At 41.2% G+C, this 12,736-nt stretch overlaps 1 protein-coding gene across 3 annotated transcripts in view; it reads right to left on the bottom strand.

Moving 5' to 3' along the window:
• The window catches only part of lrp4 (low density lipoprotein receptor-related protein 4), an 83,045-nt gene that overhangs the window by 26,448 nt on the left and 43,861 nt on the right, over nt 1-12,736 (bottom strand). For all 3 annotated transcript variants that reach the window (XM_028401446.1, XM_028401447.1, XM_028401448.1), the window contains exon 3: nt 4,316-4,432. In XM_028401446.1, the coding sequence (XP_028257247.1) occupies nt 4,316-4,432 (117 nt within the window). The remainder of the gene's footprint in view (nt 1-4,315; nt 4,433-12,736) is intronic.

The raw sequence follows: 12,736 nt of genomic DNA, 5'->3' as shown, positions 1-12,736 counted from the left end.
ATTTTATCATGTTATGAGTGCAGCCTTGTGTAAAATTTATATTAGAAGCTACGCATGGGAGTTAATTGACGGCACTTTAATTTGATACAGCCTATAGCCTGATTTTCATGAAACGATTCTAATTGATAAGCTTTCATATCATTCTATATATCCTGCCTCCATCATTGATCATTGTAAGCTCCATAAATTCTGATAATAAAAACACTTCCAGTGAACTGAAAACCTGCCGTTCACGTATTCCGCTGCCAGGTTTTTCTAAAGGAAATAATGAATTAAAAGTTATAAACGTAAAAATCAGACGGACCTAACAAAAAGGCAACTTTCCTTTTGGTTTGATGAAGATATATGATGGTTCAGGTGGAATGAGTTGTTCTGATCATCTATCTATTCAGGATTTTTTTAGTATAAAATGTTTTTGGTAATTCTGGCTAACCACAAAATCCTTTTCCCCCTTAAAAGAGAGGAAGGAAGAATTGATTTCTATTAGTTTAACTTTAAAAAACACATCTGGTGTCACATTTGTTGTGGGAAAACATGGGGAAAAATGGGAACTGCTTCCTAGTAACACAGAAAAAACTCTTTTTTGTCTCTTATATTTTACAAAGCAGTAGTCGTTTAATTGTTACAAAGCACTGTCTTGTGTAGTACTTGGTATCTTTTGGTAACACCAGTGATGGCGTGAGGATTTCAGCAGCTTGTTTTATGTCTTTATTACATACACACAGCCTGCTATATGTAAAGGAAATGCTTCCTTAGAGAGATATCCTTGAGACTGCAGATAAAAGTCACCTTTGTCATTCATATCAGCAGCCCTGATGATGCAGTTAAGACAAAAGTCACTTCCTCATGTGAACTTTCCGCACTGTGACATTGACAGTGTTTCATCCTGAACCCTTTTATTTATCTAAACAACTCCTTCACCTCCCTGCTTTAATCACAACTCCGAACACACACCGCCTTCCACTGTTACCACTACAATCGATAGCAGAGCCCAGCAGCGAGCGTGGCGGTGCCCAAGTAAACAGGTTCGTCAAGGAGAACCAATGATGGATGGCCCCCGGCAGGCGGTAATCTATAATTTATCGCTGCCGTGTGAGAGTGTTAGACAGCTGAGACAAACTGGGAGAGATAAGCAGACACAAAAGGATGTCCACAGAACAGAAGGACAGAAGATGAACTTCTTTATTACAAAGAGATTTTTCATCTTTTCTCAAGTGTGTTGCAGCATCAAAGCAATACACCTGTGCAACATTTCTGAAATCAGTGACACGACAAGAGGGCCAGGAGCCATCCTGCAGCTGAATATTTTATATATTCTGTCGACATTTGAGCAGAGTGTGTTTCTCTGCTCACTTTATAGACTAAAAGTATATTTTGTTTTAAATTACCATATTAATCAATCTGGTATGGGGCAGACCCTTAAATTAACCATTCATTTACACTGATACAGAACTGTTATTTTATTAACTAATAAGAGTTATAGTTTCTAAATTACATATACTTATACGCTTTTATTGTAATTTAATTAGCAAATCTGCAGTTTGTATACTGTGTTGAATAAATATTGAGCTTTAATAGTTTTACATTTAACTGCTAAACCTCTGCTGACCTCACCCACGCTCCCTTCCCCCATCAAACAAAGAGGTAAAGCCATAAAAGGCCTTGGGTTGGTCTAAATGAAAATTTAATTTCACTAGCACAATCAGCCGATATACTAATTTAATCCATTATTCAGCTCACAGGAAAATAATTGATTCTCTCTGTCTCTCCCATGCTCTCTTTCCGTGGCCATCAGTGAGGTAAACAGAGGGAGGTCAGAGGTCAACAAGGCCTCAAGATGCTCATCATTCACACACCAGCCAAACGTCAAAGGCCAAAGGGCGCTGGGAGTCATTACCAGGCTCCCTACATGTGTGTGTGTGTGTTGAAACGGTGTGAAATGTCTTTTAAACTTCAAGAATTCAGAATATGTCATGTTCAAACACACACATCAACACCGGGGTACACCTCATTCTGTGTGTTTGTCTGCTGCTTCAGCTCCAGCAGAGCGTGGTGATGGCCTCTCCCCACCGATGTCTCTAAATAATGAAATAAAACCAACGCGTGGAGGAGGAGGAGAAACAAAATATTCAAAGGTGAAAAGGGTGAAGAGAGAGAAGGAAGCATAAAATAATAAGTAGTTTGGGGAAAACAAGGGAGGGAGAGAAAAAAAAAAAAACACTGGGCATGAAGATGAAAAATTCATAGCCGGCTTGCAGCAGACAGACCCCCCATCAGGAAGTGATTCAGTGTCTGGCTGCTGATACTGTATGTGGGTCAACTGAGGAGGAGGAGGAGGAGGAGGAGGAGGAGGAGGAGGAATCTCTGGATGACAGACAGAGACGAAAAATCATTCAGAAAAGAGGGAGCCTGTCTGTACCTGCAGTACACACAAGCCGCATGAGGCATCATGGAAAACAATCAGAGTGATTGGCAGGTTGGTGCAATTAAAGTGCGGTTAAAGCTGGCATCACCGACATGTTGGTGCAATGAAATCACCTCATCAATCCAAGTAATTTCTTTTCATTTTGTACACTGGAAAAACACCATAAACCAAATCTTGCACTGACCTTTAAAACAACAATATTATGAAAAACCATGATTGAGTCACTTACAGACAACAATCATGTGACAAAACAAGCAAAACATATTTTAGCACTTAGCTCAGAAACAGGTGTAAAAAGTGTGGACAGGGACTGAGCCTGACTGGAGGCAGGAAGTGTTTAGTATAGGTCTGTGTGATATCACTTGGTGTGCATAGCAGTGTGAACAATTAGTTTGTTAAGGTAGTAAAAATGTAACTACAGCAGGTGATCTTGCTTTACTTGTAGCCATGGTTTGAGCTACAGTGAAAAATGAGCCCGCTGTGACAGGTGCTCAAAGCTCAAAGGGTTAATAGTATCAAACTGCAATAACTTGTGATGACATCTGCATGTTCAAAACACACAAAAAATGTCCTTCTCCACAATCTACCTCCATGCATGTGAAGTCACACAACAACAACTCTAATGCTGCCATTTGGATTTATGTGTCCAGACGCTGCAGCCCATCTGGCCTGTACATATCACCTTGCTCTCTCGGAAGCCTCCTGAGCTAACCAAACACAAAAAGCTCCATTCTTTTGCTTAATGGCTTCCTCCACCAACATCCACAAGCAGGTTCTTGGGTTACAGCCACAGCAGACAGCCGTGACCTAATGGCCACAGCTTTAAGCTGCCACTTCCACAGTTAAAGAATATGTGATCTGCTCAGATTCCACGTCACAGGACAAATTATTCCTGACCTCACTCTCACTGACAGCTCCTACCGCTACATGAAGCAACTATCCACGATAGACAAGTGCATTGTGGGTGTTGAAGTTTGGCTGTCTTTTTTTTTTTTTAAAGGGGAACCCATCCTGCTGTCTTTTTCTCTGTTTTCTTACGTCATCCTTTCACTTTAAAGCCCGACTCATTCGAGCCTGTAGCTATTCCTGTCGCCTCACTCGGTGTGATTAAACTGAACCACCAACTCTCCGACAGTGTGATGGAACGACAACCTTGCAGTGTAAATACACACACAGATCAGCCTGCACACATGAAGCCTTGTGAGTCATTACGGGTAAACAGACGGCTAAAAGTGGACGCAGGAGCAGACCACCAGCTGCACTTTGACAAATGATGCACACATGTCGTTCTGAGATTATGAGGACGCCACGATGACTTCCCAAGGTGTGCAATCTTTGACCTCAATTCATCTTAAAATAATTCTGTCTATAAAAAGTTCATGAACGCATTCTGAAAATGTTCTCCGGGCTGGGAAAGATCATCACAAACACAGGCTCACACAGCAAATGCAACTGTAGAAATACACAGTATCCATACCTCATCCACTGCAAGCCACATTCAGCCTGGCAGGCAGCTGAGGGGTATTTTAGGAGGAACACACACACACACACGAAGACGAAGACGACTCCCAAAGTTAGAAGAGAAACAAAATAAAGTGAAGTCAAAGGTCAGAGAATGTTGTGTGGGGATCGTGGGAGTGCTGACCTCTCATCACATGAGATGTGTGTGTGTGTGTGTTTGTGTTTGTGAGTGCGACAGACAAGCAACTTCTTCAACCTCAAAACAAACACCTCATTGCACATGGCTGCTTCAAACAGCTGTCCTTTCCACTTTAATAACACATCCCTGCGAGCCTGACAGAGCAGGTCGGGTTTGTGTGTGTGAGTGTGCGACCTCTGTTGTTTATTTCTTCATGTGTGTGTGTTTGTATGGAGAGGAGGTGCACTTACGACAGTCCTGTTCGTCAGAGTCGTCCTCGCAGTCGTTGTCTCCGTCACACACCCAGGAGCGACGGATACATTTGCCGTTGTCACAGTGAAAGTCCAGCGGCGAGCAGGTGGGGAGCACTGCAAGTAAACAACAGGCAACAAAGTCCGTCAACAGGAACAAACAAACAAACAAGCTGTGCAGAGTAGAGGAGAGGGGGAAGGTATACCACGAAGCTCCCGATCAGATACAACTGGAATCATGACATTTGTTATAAACGCTTTGTGTCAATGCAGTTTCCTGTTTCTGCTTTAGGCTCTGAGTGCATTCACATTGAAGTGGGCTTTTGACGCATCATTTGATGCTTTTTCCACAAGAAAACGGAGCGTTTCTGGGTCACAGGCTTTTTACACGGGGGAACAGGTTGATGAAATACAGCGAATACATAACTGTCATCATGATAAAAAAAATAAAAAAAACAAAACATAGCTGCAGTAGATAAAACAAGAGAGGCATGATGAACGAAACAAGCCGATGCAATGTTGATCAGATGTTAATTAATTTAAGAATTCAATGTGCAGTGCCTCTTAATATTTAAAACAATGCTAAACATTAAACTGAAGACGTGCTTTAGGTGGAAATCTATTTAAACTTAACCTGCTCCAGACCAGGTTAAGTTTGTAACCACAGTGATGTAACCAGGTTAGCCAGGTTGCTAACTGAGGACATGAAATTTTGGTGATTTCTGGATGTGAAACTTTAAGATGAAACCTCTTTTTACTCCTTACTGACTGCATTTTGTAACCTTTGTATTGGAAAGTTAAAGTTTTTGACTTTATCTAAGCAACAACAATAATCTGCAGATAATCCCTGTAACAATAGTCACTACTTTCAGCCCTGAATGATGGAAATCCAACAGCCATATGACATTTATTCTGCCATCATTCAAAGCCTGAGCCTGAACTGGACCAAGACATTCACCTCTCTCTCACCTTCTTACCCTGAGAGCAGCACTGAGCTCAGCTCAGCGCATTCCTCCTTAACTTCATATCCGCTCTAAGTGCAGCTACTCGCTATCTAAGCAGACCCCGAATGACTGGCCCTTTGTCATCTGCAGACAGAGCTAATTTAATTACAGGCCAGAAAGGGCTGGAGGGGAGGAGGTAAGAGAAGGGAAAGGCAGCAGGAGAGGGAGTAGCTGCTCTTTACAGTGGACTCTCACTGGCCTGTCAATATCAGATATGAAATATTGACCAGACAACACAGACTTGATGAAAAATGTATGACGTCATACAGCGAGTTAACCAGCAGAGACAGACAGGCAGACAAGTCAGGGCTCAGTGAGTGAATTAAGTTAGTGAGTGAGTGTGTGTGTGTGTGTGTGTGTGTGTGTTGGGGTGTGGCTTTGGTCTCCAGGGGCAGTAAAGCCCCACTGACCCACATACCCCTGCATGGATATTACATTATTCAGAGAGAAACACAAAGACAGAGCAATAAGCACAGAGAACTCTCTCTCTCTCTGATTCTCTTCACCTTCTGATGAACTCCTTCCATCTAAAGAACATAACCACACTGGTGGTTTGGCTAAATCTGCATAGAAAATGCATTATCTAAATCATTCCATTGGTTTTCATTTTCTTGGAAGCAGCCAGGCATTAAACCGTGTTCATTTCAGCAGGACGCCACGAGAAGCGTTTGTGATCTGTTAGTCTCTATTACAGAGAGAAAATCAAATCAAGTTTTACTGCTGACGTGAGCACAGGCTACATTAAAATGGTCCCGTTGAACAACATTAGCTGAATACTGTCACTATGAATAGAATACTAAAACTAATTATTAAAGATTCCTCCTAAGTCATAACTTTAGCAGCCACTTAACAAGATTGCCTTTCAAGACACAAAGCTCAGCCTCAATAAGGTTTCAGTTCAGATTTTCCCAGACTGTTAAGTGAAACTCAACAGGAAGTAAATTTCACACCAATTCGAGGCCAATTCATAGTTTCTGATGCAGATTTTCAAAGCAGCTTTGTTCTACAATGACGTAGAAGCAGCTAGTTAGACTGAATGTAGCACAGTGATATAACAGTTCTCATCCCTGGAGCTGGAGTGACTGCTGGAGAATTTAGCATGATACTAGACAGAGGAAGTTAGCATTATCTGTGTTGTTGATGTCTTTTACTGATATAGGTGTGGGTTAGTGTTGTGCATTGGACCACTTTGAGGCATTTTAAGGTGTTATTATGCAGAGTTTTTGTGCAGTTATTTCCTTCCAGAAACAGTGCAGCTGATTACTGGAATTAAGCCATTTTCAATGGTCGCTGTCCAATCGGTTGGTGCTGAAATCGATTCATATATTAACTACACTAAAAAAAGTGATGCTGCACTCTTCCATTATGTATTATTACCCAACATTTGACCATTTAAAAGCTGCATGTGGAGGCATCCTTTATCAGAGTCTGATTGTGTGAACTACCCACTATATGCTACCTGACTACATGTCCCAAAAGTCTGTGCACAAATGTATTGGCACAAGTTATGGGCTGTCTGTGCAAAACCTGGTCACATGATGATTCAGATTTGGGCACGTTAAAAAGCATGAGTTGCACTGCAGATGCTCTGTAGCCCACTGCAGCAGTTTGATGCATCTCTGACTGGGCGTCAGCAGATTTACAGCCTCAATCAACAAACGGAGAGAAACGCTGCTACTGAACATTTTTAATAAATAATTCAGCTTATCAGAAGAAAAAGGGAGTGTGGCATTAGCATACACACACACACACACACACACACACGTATATACTATGCAAACACATAAGCAAATGTTGCCGTGCAGGCTAAATAAACACACATTTATACAATATGCAGATATGTTTGGGCATACACACAATCTGTACGTACATTACACAGTCCGGTGTCTTTCTCAGACACACACACACACACAAACACACACACGGTGTAGGTGTGGCACGTTCATGCTATCAGGTGAATCAGCAGGGGGCATACTGGGAAGGCTGATGAGGTCTCTGGGTGCTTTGATCTCTCTTATCACACACAGATTCTGCTCAGCTCAGCGCTGCTCTTCTCACTACCACTGCATTCCTTTGAGGCTGACACAAACACACACACACACACACACACACACACACACACACACACACACACACACATTAATCAACACACTCACAAGTTGTAACCCTGTCCACTGTGTGTTGTCCATTCAATTGCTGGTATAATCATTTTATGAGGCACTCAACTTTTATGTACTGCTACTACTTCACTGCTGCATTTACACACGCTCAACAAATACACACCAGTACAAGTGATTAATAAATCTGGAAATTTGCCAGAATTACAATAAAAGTGCTCACAGAATGATGCCTCAGCGAAACCATATCAAAGATGGTGTTAAATTTCACAACAGGTGCACAACACACTGCACTGCGGTGTGTTTCCTGCTCCTGTGGTTTGTTCATTAATCAGGTTATATACAGTCACATGCATCCTCTGGAGCACATTGATTGATACACCTTCAAACCACTTGTTTGACACCCAGACCAACAATTTAAGATGATAGAAAAACACAAATGTTTGTCTCAGTCACACTCCAGCACCTCTACAGAAAAAAATGTCTCCGGAACGTTTTAGACTCCTGGGCTGACATGTTGACGCACTCAGACACATACACAAAGATCCTGACCTTCACGAACCAGCTTTTCTCATCCGTGCTACAGAATTCCCACTTGCATTCCACGGGTCATTCCCACACAAACACACACACACACCTGCAAGTCCTATTATCACCAACTCTCTTTCCCTCTTATTCTCTGACACACACACACATGACTGTGACTGCAGAAGCTTAAGCTTATTTCTTCAACTATCTCATATCAAACATGGAGTCAGAATAAAACAAAGAATGAGTAATTTCCTGAAATATTCTCTTCAGTGTGAGATTTCTGCCTTGACCCCAGAATAATGGGTGGATGGAATGTTGTGCTAAAAGTTACAGGGACACAGTGGCTGAAAGGAAATTATCCTGTGTTTATTTTTCTATTTTTACTGCAGCTTTAAACGCTGTGAGCACCACAAAGAAAAGAAACAGCACATTCACCGTCATTATGAAGAAATGAAGGCTAAATTCTTGCATATAGAAAGAACCACGTTTAATATGTACAGCAGGGTTTCTGCACTTTTTTTAATAATATGTGAAAATAGCAAGGCTTGCTGATTCTGCATTCATATCGACACATTGAAATGTGTTAGTGTGCTTGAGTCCGTGTGTCTTTGAGAAGATGTATGTGGTCGACTTGAAGTGGCCTTGAGCAGCCGAGTAAATGGCCTCCCCCTTTACTGTAGTGCAGTTGAATCAAGTGGCTCTAATGGGACTAATATATCTGCCTAAGTGTCGCTCATCACACTGGCTTTAAACGATGGGAGGATGGACAGACTGAAACACATGCGTGGTCTCTGGAGAGCGACAAAGACGTCCACGACGAAGTGAGAGATTTGAATTAAAAAGTGTGTGAGGACCAACAGATAATACTCAAATTATAGACAACATTATGTGTGTAAACATCATTAGATTTCATCAGCTGGTGCTGTTTGTACAAACAAGTTCAGGGACTTGGCCACAACTATTCAAGCTAAGTGGTTACAATACAAACTTTTAATTCGTCTAGATTAACAGCCGTCTGTGTGACCAAATTGAATTAAATGCAGAGAGAGCCAAAAGCCTCGCAGACTCTGCATCAACAATATGCGTGTTCCTGCATGTAAAAATGATTCTGATTTGATTATGATTCACTTCCTCATGTTTTCTCTGTCTTTATTTCTTTTTTTTTCCTGCAGGCTATGTTTAAGAAAGCACATACATTCAATTCATTTGGTAAATTGAAACTGCAAGTGCAAGAAGACATTCATAAAGTGTTTAAACACTTCGAGCAGCTACAACATGTGTCCTTTTTCAGAAATATCCTTCACAACCTAATCCTATCCGTCCCCCTCTTCTGTCTCAGCCTCTCCCCCCACTCCTTCTCCCCGTCTTTATTTTCCCCCTCATAGCCGATGCCGACAGAGGTGGCTTATCTGATTCTAGGCAGCTCTGGTTGGTAGCCAGCACATATTTCGGTCCGTCAGAGCAGAGTGACGCTGCCAGCAGAGTTTTTGTTGGCAGCGTGTCCAGGGGCGGCTTGTGTGATGGGCTTTCTTAGTCCTTCTCCACCTCTACAGTAAACAGACCTCCTGCCTCGTCCACAGCCGCAACGTCGAAAACTTGCTGCAGTAAACTTCTATTTAATAGCTTTCTGAGGCTAACATCAATCACCTCTTTAGAGTGTTTATCACGGCCTGGTGTTTTAAACAAATACAAAACTCCAAAAGCAGTAAGCAAATACGTTTTATCTATATTTGTATGGATAGGGAGACACCTTTTATATATATTATTTTTTAAACAATTAATACAAATGCATTAAAGTGCAAGTAGCAACTTACTGTCAATAACATGAAGTTCATTTACCTCACTGTAGCCTTAAACACATCATATTTCATAATCTAATCTTGTTGTTTATCAGGTAAAGCTTATCAAAATGAACTGAAAGTTATAAATTCTCCTGGGCAAAATATAAATGTATCAAAAAACACACGGTTTTACTGAATGAACTGCACGGCAGTGTGTGTGACACCATCTTCACAAGACTGCCCATCGCAGCCGATTAATGCAGATTGCTTGTTGCCATGACGAATCATTGCTTAGTGCTTGACACCGGCGAGTAGCACTCAAGTGCTGTCATCCACACAACCCACACGTTTTCTTCTTAAGCGGCTGAATGACAAAAAATGCACTAATGCAGTCTAATTATGGCATTATATGACTATTAGGATTATCTGTCGCTACACTGAATGAAGTCATAATTTGTTTACCCTTTCCTGACATTTGGACACCTTCAGCAGGAAACTCATCTCTTTACATATGATACTTGAGCTGCTGGCCCATTTACTGGCCAAGGATAATTAGTCTGGCAAGGATTAAAAAGGGACAAGAGAATAATAAGAGTTTAAAGCAACCAACAACAAAAGGAAACTACCCATTACATTTATATTCAGGTCACAATAAACTCAACCAAGACCTCCCTATATCAGCTGTGGTATGTTTTCCTGCAGGTGATGCAAACATAATCAAATCTAAGTTTAAAAAGTTTGGTCTCAATTAAAAAAATTCACCAAAAATGAACAATTTGCGCTAATAAGATTCTGCAAAAAACAAAAAATTCTGCACCCTTTTGTGCAACTTGGAAGCCATGATTGGTTCATGTGTACCCAGCAACCAGGTAGCAGAAATTCAGAGGTTTCTGTCTAAACTATGTGCTTTATTCAATAGAGAGTTAGAGTTTAAAAGCTCCCATTTTGTTGTCACCTGCAGACAATCCATCTTTTTAGGGTGAGATCGGTAATTATTGAAGCATTTATGGTTTTACACTGTACAAAAGACATCCGTCCATTATCTAAACCTGCTTTGCCCTGCATTGCAGGGTCACAGGGGGCTGGACAGGGGTGTACAAAAGACACGTTTGAGCTTATTTCCACCTCTACCTCATGATTGTAATGTTTGCACACAGGTGCAGCACTTTATATAAAGTAGGCCCACAGTTACTAAAAATGAGGAAACCCTTCCAGGAAATACTTGGTGATCAGAAGCTTAAAAAAAAAAAATCTAGATCAGGGTCACTAAAAACCTGCCTTCTGATGTGATCATTCATCAAATCATCAGCTAATCTGTCCAACGGCTGTCAAGATGCCTCACTCTGGATCAAAGCCGCCATCAATGAGCCAGCAGCAGGACAAAAGCAGGACTCTGTGTGCCAGTGCTGCTTTGATTATACACAATAAGACAGTTTGAGAAGAACACAGGCAGGTAATAAACAAGCACACACAGGTGCACTCTGACACACAAAAATGATTCAACAAAAGCAAACACAGCTGTGGCTGTCTGTCTGGTTATGTGAGATTGGATCAATGCATGTGTCTGCTAAGCCAACACAGAGAGTAGTGTGATCAACAAGTTCATTTAATGGTAACAAAAGTGGGAATGTACTTATGATTACATGAAGATTCAAGCTGTGGGTCAAAAAGAATGCAATAACATCAAACCCAACCTAAGTAATTGTTTCAACAACAGTGTTCCACATGGAGAAAGAGCAAACCATGACAAACTGCAATCTGTCAATGAATCATAATTTTCAGTTAGTCAGCGTATAAAATGTCAAACACGAAAACACTTTCGTATCACGATCGGAGCCTGAGTTGATGTCTACAAATGGTTTATTTTGTCTGGCTGTCGAAACAAAATCTAAAAGAATTATATCATTAATTAACTCTCAGTGATATATTACGCAGAAGTGCAAGTGTGTGTTTGAAATTCTGGCTGTCACTTTCTGCATGTGAGTATTAAGTACTAAGATTTGGTGCCTATCCTTTATTATCTGGCACAAACCCAAAATGCTGTCAAGCGGCTGAAGATGTATTCTTTTTAACAGCTGACTTCTGCAGACTCTCTTCTCTGCTGCTCATATTATGGTAATGGAAAACTGCCCTGCTTGTGTGCATAAATATGCCCGTGTATCTCATTTCATTCCTGCTTCAGTATAAAAGCTTTGTATTGATTTTTTTTTTCTGAGACATAATAAATACTGGCTGTAAACTACAACCTAAACTGAAGCCTGAGGTGGAGTCAGATTAAGAGGTAAGCCAGGAGATTTAGACTGGGTTCAACAAACACCAGCACAGCCTTCCTCCTCCTTTCAGTGAGGCCACAGAGAGTCGGACAAAACAACAAAGGTTTGTCAGACAAAAATACATGAACAAGGCTCTTAAATGAATCTTATGCCACCTGGTTAAGCACCGACTGGGTCAATAAATGTACTATTAATTGTTAATACAAGGCCGGATAAATTAATCACCAACCAGCAACACCAGATTTTCATTACTGTTTCAACCGTTTCTTGAATAAATTAGAGGACATAAAGTTTGAAATATTAATCACATGGCTCAGTTAAACCAGAGTGTTCAATCTTGTACTTGGAAAGCTCTTATCCATCGCCTCTTTTCTGTGTTTAACTACACTTAAAACATTTAAAACCTACTCAAACAAGTCTGCACAAGGCCCCCGGACCAACAAGCCCTTTGTCTTTCTTCCTATTTCTGTCACTTTCTCTGCCCTCAATCAGACTCTAATCATGTCCTCTTCTGTGTGAACAAGTGTGCCCGCCTGGTTTACTGAGCGGGGTGTAAATATTTAGGAAGGAGGTGGAGGAGAGGACGGAGCGAGCATTGGGCGAAGAAAGAGAGGAGGAGGAGGAGAACAAGAAGGAGGAGGAGGGTGGGGGATTATGCTAATGTGTCCAAACAAACTACAGTCGAATCAGTCCTGTGACAGAAAGACGGAGAAAG

The sequence above is a fragment of the Parambassis ranga genome, chromosome 3 (assembly GCF_900634625.1).
Source record: "Parambassis ranga chromosome 3, fParRan2.1, whole genome shotgun sequence".
NCBI lineage: Eukaryota > Metazoa > Chordata > Actinopteri > Ambassidae > Parambassis > Parambassis ranga.
Note: the sequence above shows the minus strand (reverse complement) of the source record. Positions and strands in the feature narration are given on the sequence as shown.